General features: G+C 34.7%; 4 protein-coding genes across 12 annotated transcripts; 2 read left to right on the plus strand and 2 right to left on the minus strand.

The window, feature by feature from the left end:
• The first annotated feature begins 315 nt into the window (after nucleotides 1-315).
• Nucleotides 316-5718, plus strand: LOC130940246 (alcohol dehydrogenase-like 7). 3 transcript variants are annotated; one of them, XM_057868340.1, is made up of 11 exons: nucleotides 316-570; nucleotides 655-791; nucleotides 879-925; nucleotides 1422-1747; nucleotides 2366-2448; nucleotides 2583-2658; nucleotides 2782-2840; nucleotides 3106-3201; nucleotides 3751-3915; nucleotides 4130-4220; nucleotides 5482-5718. In XM_057868340.1, the coding sequence occupies exons 1-10, from the start codon at nucleotides 519-521 to the stop codon at nucleotides 4178-4180; spliced, it is 1092 nt and encodes a 363-aa protein (XP_057724323.1). In that variant the 5' UTR covers nucleotides 316-518; the 3' UTR covers nucleotides 4181-4220; nucleotides 5482-5718. The 3 variants fall into 3 exon arrangements, with proteins under 3 accessions (XP_057724323.1, XP_057724322.1, XP_057724324.1); XM_057868339.1 differs by lacking the exon at nucleotides 4130-4220; XM_057868341.1 differs by lacking the exons at nucleotides 4130-4220; nucleotides 5482-5718 and having other exon boundaries at nucleotides 3739-3915.
• A 1503-nt stretch (nucleotides 5719-7221) lies between these two features.
• On the minus strand, nucleotides 7222-16159 carry LOC130940723 (uncharacterized). 7 transcript variants are annotated; one of them, XM_057868945.1, is made up of 11 exons: nucleotides 15792-16159; nucleotides 13958-14062; nucleotides 12486-13027; nucleotides 11766-11867; nucleotides 11371-11416; nucleotides 11140-11215; nucleotides 10546-10909; nucleotides 9787-10036; nucleotides 9239-9481; nucleotides 9044-9163; nucleotides 7222-8720 (listed from the first exon to the last, which is right to left on the minus strand). In XM_057868945.1, exons 3-11 carry the CDS (start codon nucleotides 12555-12557, stop codon nucleotides 8275-8277), a joined length of 1719 nt encoding a protein of 572 aa, XP_057724928.1. In that variant the 5' UTR covers nucleotides 12558-13027; nucleotides 13958-14062; nucleotides 15792-16159; the 3' UTR covers nucleotides 7222-8274. The 7 variants fall into 7 exon arrangements, 6 of the variants coding, with proteins under 6 accessions (XP_057724928.1, XP_057724927.1, XP_057724926.1 ...); XR_009070372.1 differs by lacking the exons at nucleotides 13958-14062; nucleotides 15792-16159 and having other exon boundaries at nucleotides 7222-7944; nucleotides 8221-8720; nucleotides 12486-13360; XM_057868944.1 differs by lacking the exon at nucleotides 13958-14062.
• A 785-nt stretch (nucleotides 16160-16944) lies between these two features.
• LOC130940725 (alcohol dehydrogenase-like 7) lies at nucleotides 16945-19964 on the plus strand. The gene is made up of 10 exons (XM_057868949.1): nucleotides 16945-17161; nucleotides 17252-17388; nucleotides 17497-17543; nucleotides 18148-18473; nucleotides 18714-18796; nucleotides 18899-18974; nucleotides 19083-19147; nucleotides 19237-19332; nucleotides 19400-19564; nucleotides 19654-19964. Exons 1-10 carry the CDS (start codon nucleotides 17110-17112, stop codon nucleotides 19768-19770), a joined length of 1164 nt encoding a protein of 387 aa, XP_057724932.1. The 5' UTR covers nucleotides 16945-17109; the 3' UTR covers nucleotides 19771-19964.
• Nucleotides 19965-20021: 57 nt separating this feature from the next.
• LOC130940778 (geranylgeranyl diphosphate reductase, chloroplastic-like) lies at nucleotides 20022-21617 on the minus strand. The gene has a single exon (XM_057869016.1). The coding sequence runs from the start codon at nucleotides 21462-21464 to the stop codon at nucleotides 20103-20105; it is 1362 nt and encodes a 453-aa protein (XP_057724999.1). The 5' UTR covers nucleotides 21465-21617; the 3' UTR covers nucleotides 20022-20102.
• Nucleotides 21618-21670: the final 53 nt, after the last annotated feature.

Raw genomic sequence — 21670 nt, forward strand, 5'->3', positions numbered from 1 at the left:
TTAATAAATAATAATTATTAAATAATAATTTTGTTAAATTTATTAATTTATTTAATAATTTTAAAATATTAATTTTATATAAATACAACTGTATTTAAATTTTATCATTTATCTACGAAAGAATATGATTTTATTAGCGGATACATATATGATGTTATATTATTGTTGAAGCAGCCCCACTAGCATTTAAAAATTTTTTAATTTGTATATAATAATATTTATTTATTCTATTACATTATTAAACTTGATTTTACTATATCAAACTATTATAAAATTTATTTTATTATTATAATATATATATTTTGTGCACACTATCAAAATTTTGTAGATTCGTGACTTACATAATTTTGTCCAATTTTCCCCCTAAAATTGTATAACATATTTTTTAGTTTTTTTTTTCCTATATATATAACCACACACAATTATAAATGAGGAAGCAAGAGACCAAGAGTTTGATTTGTAGCGTGAGATAGTAATAAGACAGTGAAGGGAGTGAGGTTGGTTGTTTTCGAATCTCCATGGAAGAGAAAGCAGCAAGAACAATTGAAGGTCAACCCATAAGATGTAAAGGTGTGTGTGACACATGCAAGTTATTTTGTTTTTTCCATTTTTTAAGGTTGCTATGTTTATGTGTTTGAAATAAACTTTGAATAGCGGCGGTTGGAAGAGAACCAGGGGAGCCATTGATTATTGAAGAGATTATTGTGGCGCCTCCAATGGCACGTGAAGCAAGGATTAAAGTTATATGCTCTTCTCTTTGTTACAGCGATGTCACTTTTTGGAAGATGAAGGTTCATTGCAATCACTTTTTCTATTTACTTTTCTAATTTCTCTAAATTATTTAGATTTTGAGTCTTTCATTTCATCCTTTGATGAAGGACCCCCCTGCAATTTGGCCAAGAATTTTCGGTCATGAGGCAATTGGGTGAGTTTCTGAAATCTCCATATATTTATAAATTATAGATTATTCATTCAAAATTAATTAATTAATTTTAATATATGAAAATGGGATTGCTATACTATACTGTTTGTATGGTCATGTTCCATTCCATTTCATTAGTGGTTAATTAGTGCTTTAATTTATGTACACTGAAAATTTGTAGTGGTCCCTTCATAAAAAGTTTCAACTTGTTTGTACAATTGACTTTTTGTTTTTGTTTTGATTGATTCTGACTTTTGGGTTTTAACTAATTTTTCTTGTGAGATACTCACTTACACTTGTCTTGTCTTTATATGAAATTGATAATTAAGAACAGTTAAATCTTAATTTAGTCAAATATGTCAAATTATCTAACGAAATTTTAACTATCAACTTCATATGAAGACAACTGCACATGAGTTTCGGTCCAATGATGATAAAGTAGATGCGGAAAATATAACAAAATTTAACTTCTAATCAATTTTTTTTTTTTATCATATAGGATTGTGGAGAGTGTAGGAGAGGATGTGACTGAAGTTACCAAAGGAGACATGGTTGTTCCAATTTTCTTGCCAGATTGTGGAGAGTGTGTGGATTGCAAATCAGAAAAGAGCAACCTGTGTTCAAAATTCCCCTTCAAAGTATCTCCATGGATGCCAAGATATGATAGTAGCAGATTCACTGATCTCAATGGACACATCATACACCATTTCCTTTTTGTTTCAAGTTTTACTGAGTACACTGTCGTTGACATTGCCAATCTAACCAAGATTCATCCACTTGTTCCTCCAAACAAGGCATGCCTCCTCAGTTGCGGCGTATCGACCGGTAACTAAAGAGAAAGATAAAGTAACCTTTTAGAATTCCAAAGCGATAAATTTGTTCTTTATCGAATTATGTCCGTCCTAACAAAAAAAAAATGAATAAAGTTTATTTTTTGTTTTAATTTTGTCTTAAAACTTTTCTATTTGAATAAAATATATTCTGGCGCTGATTTCTCGAAAATTTTAGGACCAATTTAACAATAATTTGATAAAAACAACTTTCAACACTAATAAATTAAAAAATTTTATGCATTTTTGTTTAATGGATCTTAAATTTTTTGAAAATTTAGCTATCGATGGAATATTTGATGCAAATCGAAAACTTTTAAGACAAAATTAAAATAAAATAAAATTTAAGGATATTTTTAAAATTTTTTTTAAATTTCAAAGACAAAAGATATACTTTATAAAAAAAATTCCGACAATCTAGTTCTTTAGTACTTAAAACTATTTTATACGAGAAAGACTGGTCTATTTCTCTTTGTTTCAAATGGTGAAAGATGATTTTGTACTATGTTGTTTTAGTCAGTGACAAAATTAAAGCTTTGTTCCATCAAATATACAACATTCATAATCAATTCATCTAATTCAATATTTTTGTTATTAAAATTTTTAATTTTAGGGGTAGGAGCTGCTTGGAAAGCAGCAAAAGTGGAACCAGGATCAAGTGTAGCTATTTTTGGACTAGGAAGCATTGGATTAGCAGTATGGTTTCTTAGATAATTAAATATATCTTTGTGTTATTATTATTATTATTATTATTATTATTATTATTATTATTATTATATATTGTATAGTTCTGTATCCACTGAAATTGTTTTGGTTTTGGAAAAAACAAGGTTGCTGAAGGAGCTAGACTTTGTGGAGCAACTAAGATTATAGGTGTAGATGTCAACCCAGATAAGTTTGAAATTGGTAATGTAACTAACTATCTTCTCTTGCTATAACATCATCATCAAGTGTTTTAATTTGTCAAATAATAATAATGTTTTAAGAGATTAATTGGTTTCATGTGTTTAATTAATTTGTTTTTCTCAGGAAAAAAGTTTGGAGTCACTGACTTTATTCAAGCTGGAGGAGACAAATCTGTGAGCCAGGTCTTGCCATAATATTTTACTTTCTTTGAGATTTAAAAAAAAATGAATATACAAAAATAATTATTTATTAAACCACAGTTAAATAAATCCACTAAAGAACTAACAAAAAGAAAAAATCAATAATTAATTATTATTTTTTTAAATTTCCTTGTACCTTCAGTAGCCACCTACCCCAGTTTTCGCCAGCCTTAAATCTTAAACCCTAATAATATTTTTTATTATATTATTATTATAAGAACATTTTTGAATAACAGTTATGGAACAGGTTATTAAAGAGATGACTAGTGGAGGTGCAGACTATTGCTTTGAATGTGTTGGAAGGGCATCATTGGTCCTTGAAGCATATGCTTCTTGTAGAAAGGTATCTAATATTCTAATCTATGTGTCTCTCAAAATGTGATTAATTTATTATTTTTTAAGTATATTTGTTTTAAACCAAATTGAACTCCAAATTATTACTAGCAAATGTTCAAGATATAACTATTTCAAAAATTAATTTTTATATAATTTTTTAGTTGGTGTAATTCACCAAATGAGTAACGAGATGATGTACAAAAATATAGACCGATTTAAAAAATCAGGAAATAGATGTATTTTGCTTTTCGCAACACGCAAAATGCAAAAAAAGATTAAAAAAAATTATTTGTCACAGCCTGCAAAAAACTGACTCATATTCCTAAAAAGTAACTTGTATGGCCAATTTAAGAAAATTCACAATTTTTTAACTATAATTATTTATATATATATATTTTTTAACAATTTAAGTTTTTGAGAGGAGTAATTTTAAAATATAATACTTCTATGATAAAAAAAATAAATAAAAAATAAAAAATTGAAAATTCTATGAGCTTATGTATTTTGAGAGAAGTGGTTAAAAGAAATTAAATTTGATGTTTAGTTTTGATTTTAGGGTTGGGGTAAAACAGTTGTTTTAGGAGTGGACAAGCCAGGATCTTGTTTGAGCCTGAACTCTAGTGAAGTCCTTTGTGATGGGAAGAGTCTCATTGGAGCCTTGTTTGGAGGACTCAAACCCAAATCTCATGTCCCTATTCTCCTTAAGCGCTACATGGACAAGGTACATTATTATTTGCTTCCTTTTAAAAGAATAGAGAAAAATCCAAAATAGTTTCTGACAATTATCTCAAAAGGCAACGAGGTTTTTAACAAAAAAAAATTCAACTTGGTTTTTGACAATTATCTCGAAAGGACAACGAGACTCCTGTGCCAAAAAAAAAATCAGTGTTATTTTTTTTGGCACAAAAACTAATCAGTCCCAAAAAAAATTTCAGGAGCCGGATTGGGTGCTTTTTTTGAGGGGCCTCGTTTTCCTTTCGAGATAATTGTCAGCGGCCGAGTGGGGTATTCACTCAGAAGAATAAGGTCACAGATAAATTTTGAGGATTTATGTTTCGGATAAATTAATTTTTGAAAAAAAAGAGTATTAGTAATTTTTTTTAGAATAGTAAATATAGATATATTATCGTTAAATTAACCTCTATAATTAAGATGAAAGGTTTTAATTTAAATTAATGAGTAAAGTATATTTTTTGTCTCTAAAATTTGATAAAAATTTAAAAAATATCTCTAAGTTTTATTTTATTTTAGTTTTATCCAAAACATTTTCGATTTGCATCAAATATACTTTCGACGGTTAAATTTTCAAAAAATTTAAAACCAATCTAACAATAATGCATGAAAATTATGCTTGATTTACTAGTGTTGAGGGTTGTTCTTATGAAATTGTTGTTGAATTGATCTTAAATTTTTTGAAAAATTAGTCGTCATGAGTATACTTGGTGCAAATCGAAAAATTTTGGGACAAAATTAAAACAAAATAAAATTTAAAAATATTTTTAAAACTTTTGTCAAACTTTAAAAATAAAAAATATATTTTACCCTAAATTTAATTTATCCACATTTATTATTATAAAAAATTTTATTAATTCTTTTTTTAAATTAATCTGTTTGAAATATAAATTTTTAGGAATTTATTTATCACTTTAGTCTGATATGTAAGTCATATGACACTTGATGCCTTGTATTTTAGGACACATGACATTATATTTTGTCTCTTCTACTCATATAAGTGCTGGAAATAGTAGTAATAAATATTAATTTCGATGATAGTCATTATAATATTTAAGTCATATGACACTTGATGCCTTGTATTTTAAGACACATGATATTAATTTTGCCTCTTCTCCTCATATAAATGCTGGAAATAGTGGTAATAATTACTTATTGATTTAATTACTATCATATCACTAAATTTATAATTAAATTTATAATTTATAAAAAAAATGAATTTAATTTTGATGCACTGACAGTGTAAAATAGTTTTATACGTGCATCTAATTACATAATGTCACGTCAGTAAAAATAACTATCTTTTACATTGTCCACGTAAAATACTTTATACTTTATACTGTCAGTGTATCAAAATTAAACTAAAAAAATACTACTACGAATCTAATTAAATTTTTTATCTAATATATATGCTCGATATAAACTTTAAATGGTACAATTGAATTATAAATTTAATAAAATTATATGAATTTACAGAACGGTTAAACTTTATTTATATATGTTATAAGAAGTGATAATAAAATATCAATTTTGTAATGTGTTGTGCTATTTTCAGGAACTGAATTTGGATGAGTTTATAACACATGAAGTGGACTTTAAGGACATCAATAAAGCTTTCGATTTGCTGCTTAAAGGGGAGTGTCTCCGATGTGTGATTTGGATGGATAAATAATTACTTCATTCTTTTATGCACTTATTAGCTTTCTTGCTTTCATTTTCTGTTGATAGGGGAAAAAATACATATCCAACTTTGTAACTTGTTCAATAATAAAATAACCCATGCATTGATAAAGTGATTCTTAAACAAGTTTATTTTCTATCTATTTCAGACTAGCCTGTTAGTTTAAGAATCAAATTGAATATTATCTCGTAAAATATCTATATATGCCAATATCAAATATGACGTATCAACCAAACGAAATAAAACCACTTATAAAAAGACATGCGTCAGAAATAAAACAGCCTCATATATAAAACAAAAACAAAAACAAAAACACCATCCTAACCATTCACAAAAAGGCAAAAATTCAATCATTTTTGCGGAAAAGTCAGATTTTCCTTATTATTATCTAAAAGGTAAAGACTCCAGAAAATTAACACCTAAAAAGTCTATTACCAATCGCCAAAGTTAAGCTGCTTCTCATTCGAGTAATGTACCATCTCATCCAAAACTTCATTCTCTAACGTTACTTTATATTAAAAAGATTTTCTAATTCCTAAATCTACATCCCTCTCTTCTTTATGGATTTAGATTCTTATTGTCACATTAATAATCTTTTTGCTAGATGCATATTTTTTTTTATATGCTATCATTGCCTAACAAAATTAGGTAAAACTTCAAAGCTTAGGCTATATTCCCAAATAATATAGACCACACACTTACTCTAAGGTAACATTACCATTTGACACATTCTAAGACTCATTATAGGTAACTAACACAGAATTGAAGAGACTCGGTGGATCACCACGGAACACAAAATAACAAGAACAAGTGAGGCTCAACCCATAAGATTTAAAGGTGTTACATAATACCATGAAAATGGAAGTTCCAATTTGAAGTTGATAGGTTAGTTTTAGCGTTTTAATTTTGATTGGAAGCTATGTAATAATGCATGTAGCTGCGGTTAGTTGAAAGCCATTGAGCATTGAAGAGATCATTGTGGCACCACCAATGGCTCATTGGCTTGTGAAGCAAGGGTTAGAGTTATATGCACCACTGTCAGGTTGATCTCACATTCTCATTTTTTTGGAAGATTAAGATTATTGCTTACAAATTACCATCATTTTCTTCATTCATTTCAAATTAATGATTTCATTATCAATGTGTATTCATGTTTTTAAACAATGTCCTCTTGTGTGTTTCAAACAAGGTTCTGAAAACGAATCGGTCATTAAACTACTCTAGCTATTAGTTTACTGGTTCATTGGTTCAACGATTCAACCAGAATAACCGTTTTATAATAAAATAATAAATAAAATATAAATAAACACACTAAAACATCAATATAGTCATTATAAACTTTAAAATATCATCCAAATTAAAAGTACTACATTAACCATAATGTTATCATGTTATCCAAATACAAACTCAAAAGACAAATAAGAAAAGAAACGACCAAATATGAAATGCCAATATCAAAGTTTGTCATCAATCATCAAAATCCGCAAAAAGAACATCAACCCAATAATCTCAAGGACAACAATAATTGAAGAACAATGATAGAACAACAATAATTAACAACAGAACAACATCACAACAGAATCAAAGAAAATCATTGTAAAAACAAAAAAAAAATTAATGACAATAGAAGAATAATAGCATAACAGAATCAAGAACATCATCAACAATTCTAAACCACAGTAATGACAACAATAATTGAAGAAAAATCACATAACAATCCTAAACCAATTACAACAATTACAGTAAAAAATACCTTCTAGAGCACAAAGGTTACGGATACGACGGAAGGCTGGATGCGACAGAATTGGAGAAGAGGTGGTCTGGACTGCTGTGGAACTGGAGCCGAGGAGGATGGAGCGCAGCGAAAATAGAGCAAAAGAGGGTGGAGGGCAGCGGATGCGAGACGAGTTGCAATGGGGACAACAACTTCGAGCAGTGGCAGAGACGAGCGTAGTGGGGATGGCGGCTTCGAGCAGCTGTGACGGCAGAAGTGACACTGCGGTGGCTAGACGAAGCAAATGATGGGATTTTTCTTTTGCCGAGGGAAGGAGGAGCTCGAGAGGAAGTTGATGCTACTACTGAGTGCTGAGCTCAGAGTAAACAAATTAGGGCTACCCTTTTTATATATATTAATAAATGAAACAGCATCATTTCTCCTCAAATTTGAAAACTGGCCGAGTTCAGGTTCTGGTTTGATTTGACCGCACAGTTCTCGGCTGGTCCAACAGTCCAAAGGTGATTTTTAACCAGGCAATTATGCTTATAAGCTGAACCACTATCGTTGTCGATTTTCGGTTCGACTAGTCCGACCGACCGATGCAAACCGGTTTTCAAAACCTTAGGTTAAAAGACAACACAAATCAAGTGCAATATAATCCGTGTTAAATTATTTTGCAACGGAAGTGTCACAGCAAGATCTCAAATCATGATTACCTTGACAGAGGGATCGTGGGATACATGTGAGAAAAACCCCCCAAGACACAAATAAACAGGAAAAAGGAAGAAATTAAGACAGTAAAAACTATGTACGTTGGGAAATTGATCACCGAAAGGCATAGCGCTATAAACAGCCAGAAAGGCACAGTTCTAATCATTACTATCCAATGCAATTACCTTAGTTATAAATGTTTCCTCACTTGGTTTCTCTAAAAGAACAACGTACGTGTTCTAGTCCGAATCGGATGACAGTTGGGGAGGACACAATGTTGCAACCATTTTAGACAACATTTCTTCCATTTCTTCCAAATCTTCCCTTCCAAAGCCCCAACCCCTAAGTAATTGTGCCCCAGCAGCTCCCCGATCAATTCCGAATCGGTGAAGGTTTCGCAATCTACTCTCAACAAATGGTAGGATAGCATTGCTGGAGCGTAATCTGGCCGCCATTGGAATGGAATAGACATCCAGGGATCCTTTTGATGAAGCATTAGTTATCGGACCGCCCATCAACTCACCATGCTGGCCAACTTGGCTTCCAAATATCGATGGAAAAGACAATGGAATGGGAAGCGGACAAAGAGCAACAGATAAATGGTAGAACATTGGATTTGTTTCGGCACATTGAAAAGCAGCATCAACTGCATCCTTTACTTGGGAAACCGATGCACGATGGCTACCTATTGATCCAAAGTAGTGGAAGCATTTCAGGCAAAAATAAACCGCACAGGGAACACAACTTGGGGAAGCAACAGAAGAGAAAAATAAATAACGAAATAGGAAACCAACATTACAATCATGTTCACAATAAGTCTTGCTCATTGATGAAGTTGAGCTGAGATGCAGAGAATATACTGAAAACCAACTATGCTTACTTCATCCAATTTAAGTCGGACAACATTGTTTTGAAAGACAAGACAAGAGGAGAAAAAAGAACAGAATAGAGAGGAAGAAAGGTGAGAGAAGGAAGAGGAGGAAGAGAAGTAACCTTTAGAAACAATACCTGATGCATAAGCTCCATGGACTGTCAAGCATTCAACTCCCTGCATATCTTCAACATCCTCTGCTATTTGAGGGGTCAATGGATGCAAATTTTCTAATAAAGATTGTTCGTTCTGTCCCCCTGAATTACAAGAATAAGACCAATGAAATAAAGTTCTATCAAGATTGAATAAAAATTAATTCACATCACATGTACCAAATAAAGCAGGCGCTGGTATCGCAACATCTAGAATTGACACCATATTCTGCCTCCCTTGTCCTGATAACATTTGTATGACTCCATGAAGATCAACAGCCCCAGAGACAGAAGATGCAGGTGTAGTAGGTCCAATTGGGAACATTCTAAAAGGAAGACTAATGGAGTGTAGTGCAGCAGCATAAACTGCACTTGAGTGGTAATGTTTCTCATCTTCAATGTGGAGGAATTTGGAAACTTTGCCTGTGAAATTATATGAAAAAAAAAAAAAAAAAAACTCGATCCTGAATAAGATTTTGAAAAAAGGTTCAGAAGAAGTGAATAATGGTATTGGCCATGTTTCTGCAAGCCAATATCGACACTATCGGTGAGGCAAATTGTATAAACATTAAAACAGCTTATATAAAATTCAGGGTTGTGGAGACAGCTAACCAGTTAAATCGGTAAACTATCAGAATGTTAAACATCAGGCCTTTCTGCCAATTACCAAAAAAGCATGTTGACTAGTGAGTTGTCAAACGTGATAAATTCATTAAAGAGAATATTACCTTTACTCAAGGAGGGCATACCAAGAGGGACAATAAGTTTAGAGTAGGATGAGAGTCTTGAAAATGATACAGCATCGTGAAGATCCTCCAAGACTGTACGCTTCTTGCTCTGAAGACTTGTGCATGCACGATGGCCTTGGACAGCATACAGCAAAACAGGAGTATTTGTATATTCATCTACAATATTCTCTAGAAACTCTTCGGCCACAGCAGAGAATCCTCCAGAGTCGTCAACTACAAATTGAAAGCCCTGCCAACATTTTAAACTTGTTTAAGACAAATCAAACTAAAATGATTGTTCTCCCAGAACCTAAAAGAGGAAGATTATGGTTAGATCAAAATTCAAAACACTATGCTTTGAGTCATCATACCAATAATAACCATTGATTGAAAAATCCGAAACCAAAATTTACAGAGAAACACGAAAAATGGGATAACCCAAAACCATTGCACTAATATTTTCTATATAGCCATTACTACTTTTGGTAACAATTTCTTTTTCAAGTTCCGACAATATTGGGTAGAAGAATAAGCCTTGAAATTAGTAGCTTTGATCCTTAAATATAATCTTTTCCTAAATACAAGCCATAATAGGCAGTGGGTCCATATATATGGAAAGGAAATTAAAAAAATGAAAAGTAAATTGAATTGTAACGTAGTAGATACCAAAAGATATTGCTTCACTAAAAAGATTAAAGATATAAGAGAAATATCTCCTAAAACCAACAACTACAAGACACAAAAGAAGTGATAGTATACCTGTATATGATCACACTCTTCAACAAAAAATCGTAGCCTGTCACTAATTTCTTCCCCTTGCAAATCCCAAGAAAAGGAATTCTTTCCAATTCCGTAATTGTTGAAGTCCTCAGCATCCATCCAAACCCCACTTAATTCATAGAGATTCTGGGGATGATAATGTACTTTTGAGTAGTCCGTCCAAAACTGTACACCATTTTCTAGACTTTCAACTATATCCTTATCCTGATACTCACTTTGAGAACCATTGCTTGAACCACTAGTGTCATTAGTCACAATCAAATTTTCCTCTTCCTCATACAGTCTTTGTAGGAACAAATTTTTCTTATGAGGTTCACAGGCCTGGGTGGAAATCTTACCTGTCCTGCACATTGGTCTATGGACACTCAGCGCATAAACAAAATTTAAACTAAAGATTTATGATAAATATAACTGATGAAGTAGGTTTCATGTCCAATAGAACAAGCAAGCAGTAAGTGAATAGAGCACCAAAAGGCTCCAGCTAGATATTTGTAGAAAATTGCCATTTTTTATTTTTATTCAACCTTATAAAATCTGAGTTTTCTCAAACAGGCATAGACTGAAAGGTCTCACCAAGTAACAACATCTGATGGAAAGGAGGTAACCTCCTTATATAATGTACCATGTGAGCTCAAAGATCCAAGTGAACCTGAAAAAGTTAACAGTGTAAAAATATATGAAGTGGGAAATGGGGAGACAATGATGTTTCATTTTTGAACCAGGAAGAACAATGAAAGCATAAAGAATTAATATTATGCTAAAATATTTTTCACCAATAGTTATCATCATGACAACATCAAGTACCTCTCATGTTTATTGAAAGTAGGCGAGGAGTGTATGTAAGAATGCCCTGCAGATATTGAAGTAGCATGGTGTGAGTATGAGTTGAAACTCGAATGACTTTAATCCACATATTCATATCATCCCATTGCCATTTTCCTTTCCCACAGCTAAAATATGCCAACTAGACACTAATCTATTAGTTAATCATAACCCAACTGAATTAACTAATACTTATTTGTATTCGTGTCATGAGAATAGGTACATGTAGTGAGGCAAATAGATAGCAGCAGACCAATTGGATGACTGCAAATACAAGATGTTAAGATCTCATTAAATCATCTACCAACATAGTTTTTACCATACAAAATTTTCTTAAAAGAAGGCTACAATGCTAGTTCAATCTCAAGAAATTGCACCTGTTGCGTCACACCAGTACGATAAAGCACATCCATGTTAAGATCATGATTCTTGAAGAATGAATCAGCATTAGGGTCTCCAGCCAGCCCAAGAAGCTCATCCTTACAATTGAACACAAATATGCATGATTAGAAAATTAAACCTCAATATAAATTCTTTCCAAGATAACCAGAAAAACAGAAACCTCAACTGTGAGAAAATGAAAGGTTTAGAACAGTTAGTTGCTAGCAAAATATTTGAGGCAAACAGCTCTAACAGGAAGATGAAAGGCATCTTTTTTTTTTTCTTTTTTTTTTTTTCTGTGATGGTGGTATTTTGGTGTTTTTTTGTTGGTGGTGGGGGGTTTAAATGCTCTCTGAAAACTTTAGACATGCAATGATCTCCATAAAAGTAACGAAAATGTTGTATTGCTCACAACAAGAAAAAGTAGTAATACAACTCCATTGACTACACACTGAAAAGGAAGACACAGTAACTCTGATCACATAATGTACTCAAACGAAGTATTTTACTAACTACATGTTGAACAGAATCTTCTGAATAATCGTTATAGCAAGAAGATTCTCACTTAAACAAAATTTCACTCTTTTCAATACAGCAATAAATGCAGAAACACTCGCTTAACTAGAAAAAAGCATTAAAAATCATAAATCAGCATTAAAGTATATTAAATAGAAAATGATATTAGCATAGGGAATGGGCCAAGTAGGATGTGAAACCTGAAAGTTCCAAAAGTGAGAGCCAACGTAATTGGCAAAATCGCCGACTTGGATAGTTACAAGTTCTTTCATCTTTACTTCCTACTGCAGCTGCAGCCAATTATGCGACGGCGGTGGTGGAGGACGGTGCGGCAGTGAAGAAGCACGACGGAGAGGCGGGGAAGGTAAGAGATGGTAGGGGGTGGGGATGTGAGACCAAGGTTGTCCTTTTACTTCTTTTTCTTTTTGGTCGGGACTTTTTTTTTGTAGAGTGGGAGAAACCATCTATTAAGAATGGGCTAAGCTTAAAAACCACAAGTTGGGCCAACCGACTCAATTAGTTTCTAGCCTAATATTCTTGTTCTCAACAGAAATTAGAGAAGCACTAGTATCCTATCGTATGTTAATATCTTAACATCCGGTTATTTGGCCCCACATTTGAGATGCGTGTCAATATATCCTTATTCCGATGCCTTTGTTTGCTTTCCTGTAGCTGAACTGGTCTCATTTGCATGTGCTTTGAAATGTTATGACAGCTGGAAGCTCCAAAGTCTTACCACCATCTGATCAGATATGAAAATTTCGAAAGTTAATTACGTACCTGTTAGTTAATTCAAAGGAAATAAATATAAAATCAATGCATCAAACAACTATGTTGAAAATCCCTTCCGCTACGTATGCATTATTGCTGTAAATTTTATCTATAAAAAGCAAGGTTCTGAGAACCAAACCGATCATCAAACCACTCTGGTCATTGGTTTACTGGTCCAACCGATCTAACAGTAGTTCAACCAAAAAAATCATTTCAGAATAAAATAATAAATAAATTATAAATAAACATCCTAGAATATAGAAGCAGCTTGTGAGTGACTATTGAAAGAAATGCCAATTCAAATAGTACAAAGTGTGAAGATATCAGATAATTCCATGATATATTGAAAGAAAGCCAATAAACAACACTATAACCACTGTTCCAACCTAAGAGAATGCAAAGCTAAACTAAAACAGTAAATACAGAAAGTAACATTTCAAAGAGAGATAACAAGTATATCAATACTCAATACTCTTAATTGTTATTATCCTATTCCGCAACATATGCAAGCTATAATGTACAAATACTTCGTTTCTACTCAAATATCTGTACCATAGGCGTATTTGCATCATATACTATTAAATTAAACTTCCTAATTGTGACTATAGTTTTGATAAAATGGCCGTATATATTCCTATTTGTGCAAAACAGAAGGCAAGACTAGCTAGCTTTAATTCTCTCACAAGAAACTAGTATAACTTGGAAAACAACAATGAGCCATGAAGAGATTCTATTAGTTCCTACTAAACAAAACAATTAGGTCAAAACTAAGGGTGAATTTTCAGTATTAAGAAATCAACTGTGTCTCTTGAATCTCCAATTCAATTACGCCAGTAATCCAAAGAGTTGACTTATTATACAATGAACAAGTGCAGAAATAGAAGGAAAGATGAAGAGGCACCAGAGGGCAGAAAAAGAGTTAGTTTTCTTGTTCCTGCAAGTGTGGGCACGCGCTGACGCTGTGGAAATCCTTTTGCTGGTTCAGATTGCCATTTCCTTCTCAGTTCTGATAAAGAACATTGACAATTGAGAAAGATGATCAACCAGAGCCACAAAACACATAACAGCACACCAGAATTCAGAACCCACAGCAGCAGCAGCACAGCCAGAAAATTAATAGCAGCACAAAATTAATACTACCAACCATTCAGCAACAAACAGCTTTGATTTGATTTCCATTTTTAGCATTCAGCAACAAACATTACAAAACAGCAACAAGTAACCCTAATCACTAAACCTGAAATTAACAAAGCTAAACAAAAATTTCAATAATGATTTGATTTCCATTTTTAGCAGCAGAAAATTTCAACAAAAATTTCAGGAATTAAAAAAAGAGCAGCAGCACAAAATCAATTATTTGATTTTCCAGTAATCCATTCACTATTTCACATTCAAAAATCAGCAAACAGAGCACAAAAGGAAGAGAAGAACCGAAGAAATGAAAACAGTGCCACTAACCTTCGACGGAGACACGGACGGCAACCGGCGAGACGACAGCAAGCGGCGACACGGCGGCGAGCTGCTCCAACCTCGAACAGAGAAGCCAGGGAGGACGGGGACTGGGGGAAGGAGGACGCCGAGCTACAAGAGAGGACGCGGAGGCGCCGACAGCACGGACGGCGGCGGCACTGCGGCAGAACCGTTGCAGGGAGAACCTAGGGGTTGGGTGATTTTGAACTTTGCTTGAGAGTTCAGAGGAGTGATGGGAAGGGGGGCGGGGGTTTGGGGGAAGGAGGGTGAGTGAGTGAGGGCTGAACGTTGGGGTTTTTTTTTTTAAAACGGCACCGTTTATCAAGAATATGCTGGTTATCAGTTTGGTCCAACCGGCCGGTTCCCAGCCGATTTTCAAATGATTATTATTGAGTATTTTCTATTTACAATTCTTAACTAATACCTTGGCAAAATCTTTACTAAAATACTTTCACAAGTAATAAGGTACTGTGTTTTGATTCTTAAACTGAACAAACTTGTAGCTTTGAAAAGCTTTATTTTTCAATGTAATGAAAAGAGTTCAAGTAATCATGTGAAACCTATGCCTTTGCCTATGGGACTATTCTATAGTTGTCTAACAACATATTTTGGTAAATGATCAGCATGTTCATGGAAGATATAGTTTAGCAATCAGAATCAACACAAGAGAAGAGTAGGACATCCATTCAAAGTATATATACAGAATTATACAGAATTAGAATTTATATGATATTTATAGCATCAAATAACCCAATTCACTGATGAACAAATAACCTCAGCAAATAAATCAAAAACATTCAAAGAAAATCAAATTCATGAAGCAGCAAACAAAAATCAGAAGCAATCAAAACCCAATTCACTGATGAACAAATAACCTCAGCAAATAAATCAAAAAAATCAAAGAAAATCAAATTCATGAAGCAGCAAACAAAAATCAGAAGCAGCAAACAAAAATCATGAAGCAATCAAAAACAAATTCACTGATGAAGGCAGAAACATGTTTAAACAGATATAGGAACAGATATAGGAAGCAGAAACATGTTCAAATTCAACTTTAGCCCAATTTAAGCAGCAAAAAATTGAAGCATCAAAATTAAACAGATATAGGAACAGAAACATCAAAGATAAACATGAAGTCATGAACAGAAAGGAACATGAACAGAGAGCAACATGTTTTCTGTGATACAGAGGAACAGGAACAAGAACAGAACCATGAACAGAAACATGCCCGCATACATGAACCGAGGTGGAAGGCAGAGTATTACCGGCGACGACGGTGGAGGTGGAGAGCTCGGCGACGACGGTGGAGGTGGAGAGCTGGGCGACGACGGTGGAGGTGGGGAGCTGGGCGACGGCGATGGAGGAGAGGCGCGACGGTGGAGGTGGAGAGCTCGGCGACGACAGTGGAGGTGGAGAGCTGGGCGACGACGGTGGAGGTGGGGAGCTGGGCGACGGCGATGGAGGAGAGGTGCGACGGTGGAGGTGGCGAGCTGGGCGACTGCGATGGAGGAGCGGAGCTCCGCAACGGCGATGGAGGAGAGGTGCGACGGCGATGAGGGGCTGTGGCCTGTGCGAGGGTGAGAGGGTGAGAGAAACTGAGATACTGACTGAGGGTGGTGGCTGGTGGCAATTAGGGATTTAGGGTTCGTGAAGGAAACCTGATGCTGATAGAGTGATAGCCCTTTTCTCTTTTTTTTTTTTTCTTCAAAACGACGCCGTTTTGAAGTTTAGTATTCAAATCAATAAACCGTAAAAAAACCGAACGGTTCTTCCGGTTCATCGATTAACCATCGGTTCGATCGGTTTTTCACCGATTTTTTATCAGCCGGTTTCTGACCTTATCCGGATCGGTTAGGTGATCAGTTCCCGATTTTTCCGATTGAACCGGTCGGTCCGGTTCGATTTTCAGAACCATGGTTATTAGTAGCGAATCGGACTGCTTTTATTGTCGGTCCCGGTCGGACCGATTCGACCAATCAGTTCGAATATTCAGTTATAAATACCTTCTATTTGTAAAATAATATTCAATTAATTCTAATATTATTTATATTATAAAAGACTTAATCGAAAAAAAAATAGTATAAAGATCTAATTGAAAATTTGGTCAAATCATAGATACCAACAAAATTATTAAATTTTATCTAAAAAGCAAACACTTCAAAAAAAATTGACACCAAAAAAGTTTATTATCAATCGCCAAAATTAAGCTGCTTCTTCTCATTTCAATAATGTACTGTATCGTCCAAAACTTCATTCTCTAACATTACTTTATATTAAGAAGATTTTCTAATTCCTAAATCTGCATCGCTCTCTTCTTTATGGATTAAGATTCTTCTTGTCACATTAATAATGTTTTTGCTAGATGCATATTTTTTTTTTTATGGTATGATTTTCTTATAAAATTGAAGGTAAAACTCCAAAGCTTAGGCTCCATTCCCAAATAATATGGACCACACACATTATTGTAGCGTAACATTATCATTTGACACATATTTACTCTAAGACTTATTATAAGCTCAGCAACCGACACCCTTTGTACATAACTAACACACAGAATTGAAGAGACTCAGTTATTGGATCACCATGGAAAACAAAGTAGCAAGAACAAGTGAAGCTCAACCCATAAGATGTAAAGGTGCGTGTTCCATAATTCGATGAAAATGGAAGTTCTAATTTGAAGTTGATATGTTAGTTTTAATTGGAAGCTATGTGATAATGTATGTAGCTGCCGTTAGTCGCAAACAAGGTGAGGCATTGAGCATTGAAGAGATCATTGTGGCACCACCAATGGCTTGTGAAGCAAGGATTAAAGTTATATGCACCACTCTTTGTCACGTTGATCTCACTTTTTGGAACACTAAGGTTATTGCATACAAATTACCGTCATTTTCTTCTTTCATTTAAAATTAAATGATTTCATTATCAATGTGTATTCATGTTTTTAAACATGTCTTTTTGTGTGTTTTGAAGGACCCTGCTTCAATTTGGCCAAGAATTCTGGGTCATGAGGCAATTGGGTAAGAGAATTTGCGAAATATGGTCGGTTTCTTTTATTTATTTATTTATTTATTCTGTTTTTGTTTTTATTTAAAGATTTTTTTGGTAAAATTCTATTTTCTATTCTTATTTCCTGCTTGCATTTTTTTATAATTTTAAAAATAAAAATATTAAAAACAAAAATAAAAAAACAAATAAAATAGATATATTCTCTGTTTTTCTTTTATGAATTCAATTTGATTTAATTTATTATCATTAAAAAATGAATTTCATTATTTACTATATATATTATTAAACAGTTTTACGCGCATAACTAATTTTGTAATGTTATATCTGTAAAAATAACTACATTTAACTAATTTGGATTGGTCGAATGGTCACCTCTCTCATTCGTTAGTGTCGGGGTTCGAATCCTGCCTACTGCATACAGCAACCCATTGGCCAGCGGCACTTCCCACACCACGAATTAGTTATTGGCCTGTCAGGCTGAGGATACTGTAGACAACCAAAAAATAACCACATTTTACATTAAAAAAAGATATAATTCAACGACTATTTAAAATATTTTACCTATCAATACATCAAATTTAAATTCATACTATTTGTGTTCTTTATGTAATGCAGGGTTGTGGAAAGCATAGGAGAGGATGTGACTGAAGTTTCAAAAGGAGATGTAGTTATGACAATTTTCTTGCCAGATTGTGGAGAGTGTGTGGATTGCAAATCAGAAAAGAGCAACCTGTGTTCAAAATTCCCATTCAAAGTATCTCCATGGATGCCAAGATATGATAGTAGCAGATTCACTGATCTCAATGGACACATCATACACCATTTCCTTTCTGTTTCAAGTTTTACTGAGTACACTGTCGTTGACATTGCCAATCTAACCAAGATTCATCCACTTGTTCCTCCAAACAAGGCATGCCTCCTTAGTTGTGGTATCTCGGCCGGTAATTTTTCTATCGCGAAGCATAAGAACATTAGAGTTTGTTTTGTTTGATTCAGGTATTTTCGCAGACGAGTTTGATATGTTAAATTTATCAACCATATTATGAATACACAAAAAATAAGATACTCTATAAGATTAGTTTAATATGGTCATGAATAAATACAAGATTACTCTTAGTATCTTATTCATAAGTCAACAACATTCATCAAATTCAATATGTTGATTAAATTTCTATCTTTAGGGCTAGGTGCTGCTTGGAGATTAGCAAATGTAGAGCCAGGTTCAACTGTTGCTATTTTTGGGTTGGGAAGCATTGGATTAGCAGTATGAACTTTTAATATAATATAAATTTCAATCTGTATGATTTCTATGTTTTTGAGGGGTTTTATGTACAACATGATCATTGAAATTGGTTGGTTTTGAAAGGTTGCTGAAGGAGCTAGATTTTGTGGAGCAACTAGGATTATTGGTGTGGATGTTAAGCCAGAAAAATTTGAAATTGGTAATTTCACTTTCTGTTTAATAACATAACATAGACTCATCAAATTCTAGGTATGTTACTTACCATTATGATGCTTACATTATGAAATTGTTGTTCATATACACACAGCAAAAAAGTTTGGAGTTACTGATTTTGTTAATGCTGGTGAATGTGGAGACAAATCTCTGAGCCAGGTACTCTATAAAGCTCCAATGATGTTTGTTTTAACTTAAAGGACATAAGAATGAGATTGATTATAGTTATGACTGTGGTTTTGGAGCAGATAATTATAGATATGACTGGTGGTGGAGCAGATTACTGCTTTGAATGTGTTGGTTTAACATCATCAGTTCATGAAGCATATGCTTCTTGTAGAAAGGTCTCTCTCTCTCTCTTTCTCTCTCTAACCATAGTTGATGAAATCATTAGTTGTTTTCTGGATTCAGGGTTGGGGAAAAACAATTGTTTTAGGAGTGGACAAGCCAGAATCCCAGTTGAGTCTTAACACTAGAGAGATCCTCTTCAATGGGAAGAGCCTAATTGGATGCTTATTTGGAGGACTCAAACCCAAATCTCATGTCCCTGTTCTCCTTAAACGTTACATGGACAAGGTACTTTAACATTATGCAAATTCTATGGTAATTGTTTAGAGTTTAGACCTCTTTTTGTCCTCTATTACTGATGGCAAAATTATTGACAGGAACTAAAGTTGGATGAATTTGTCACTCATGAGTTGAAATTCAAAGACATCAACAAAGCTTTTGATTTACTGATGAAAGGAGAGTGTCTCAGATGTGTAGTTTGGATGGACAAATGACTTCGTTCTTTTGTGTGCCTTTGATTCTTGTATTTGATTGAAGTAAAATTAGAGGAGTATTAGGAGCCAGCAGAATTTGTGATGAGTAGCCATCAATTAGTCATCATGAGTGTTTTTAATGGTGTGATTGTAGGATTACTCAATTTTTTTTTATGGTTAAGCGCTGACCAAATTTTAATAAAAATGCCGGTCTCCTGGACTTTCTCGTAAAATTATGTTATGTCATACTATTCCTTTTCAAGGTATAATAATTCCCAAAAATCAAGAAGATAGATAAAACACTAACAAAGATTCATGGAACAAAACCAAAGTTGTTACATGGTTATCATCATCTAAAGTATCAAACCTTCCATTTTTCTCCCTAAAATGTTACACTTCACCAAACTCCCAATAGTGTTCATAACCATCTTAGCATCATCCAAAACTCTCCCTTTAGCTAACTTCTTATACAAGTAACTCTCAAAAGTCATTCTTTGAACATACTCATCCCCACAAAGCTCCACCAATGCCTCCTTAGCAGCGTTACTACCGTAGAAAACCCTCTGCAACAGATCCAAAAACCGGAACATACTAGTATATTCCCCATCCCAAATTTTCAGATACTCCCTTCTTAGATCATGTTCGTCGATCATTTTAAGACCCCCCTCTGATGCCTTAACCACGGCGTTTCCGCAAACTCGGCCCGATTTCGCGGCGAAGTATATTCCTTCGCCGGAACACTTGGTGACGTAGCCTGCTGCGTCACCAACGAGTGCCACGCGTCCTCTTACTCTCATGGGACGCGGGTGCTCTGGAATAGGGTGGGCCTCTACCTTGATCAATTTTCCACCGTTGATCTTGTCACGGACTCTATCCCTGATCCCTCTCTGGAGCAACTTAATACCCTGCTTCGAGCGCACAGTACCAGTGCCCACTGCCACGTGGTCACATTTGGGAAACACCCAACCGTAGAAATCGGGAGATACGTCGTTGCCTACGTACATCTCGGCGAGATTTTCATAATGCGCCATTTTCTCGTCCGGTAATCTGATCCTCTCCTGGAACGCGATTGCGCAGGTGTAGTCGCCGGCGCCGATTGATTTTGCTACGCGGCTGTTTGCTCCGTCGGCGCCGATCACGACGTCGACGGCAAGGCTCCGCCGGTAGGTGTTCTGTACGGTGTAGTGTATGGTGTAGGGAGCGGTCGGCGATGGAGGTAGGTCGACGGCCGTGACGAGGGCGGAGATGACAGTGGCACCGGCGGATGCGGCGCGTGAACGGAGGAAAGAGTCGAGGACCTCGCGGCGGAGCATGGCGATGAACTCGTTGGATTTTAGGGTTTTGCCGAAATCGACGGCGATGTTGGAAGGAGAGAAGATGCGCATGCGTGTGACGTGGCGGTCGACCAGGTGGAGAGGGATGGAGAACTCGTCGAGCATGCAGAGAGGGATTGCGCCGCCGCAGGGTTTGGCCGCGGACGGCGGGTTGCGCTCGAAGAGAAATGTCTCAACGCCTCCAGCTGCCAGGGCCTCCGCGGCGGAGGATCCGGCTGGGCCGCCACCGATCACCGCCGCGCGGAGCTTCCTGCCGGCGATGGACGGGTGAGTAGATTTGGAGGCTATAATGGTGAGTTTGTTAACATGCAATTTGGATTTTGAGCTTTTGGTTTTTGTGTTCAGTGAAAATGGTGAAAAAGTTAGAATTTTTGCCGCCATTGATGAAGATGGAGAATGAGAATTGGGGTTTTGGGTTTTTTTTGTTGAAAAAATGCAAGTATTTAGGGTTTATTTTGTTATAAATCTGAGCTCTAGATCTTGAAACTAGATGAGAAAGTTAGTAACCAACATAAAAATATTTTACATTTTTAAAGTAACGTTGGGCATCTTTTTTGAACTTCGATGTACATGCAAGACTTGAATGT

This window comes from Arachis stenosperma, chromosome 7 (assembly GCF_014773155.1).
Source record: "Arachis stenosperma cultivar V10309 chromosome 7, arast.V10309.gnm1.PFL2, whole genome shotgun sequence".
Classification (NCBI taxonomy): domain Eukaryota; kingdom Viridiplantae; phylum Streptophyta; class Magnoliopsida; order Fabales; family Fabaceae; genus Arachis; species Arachis stenosperma.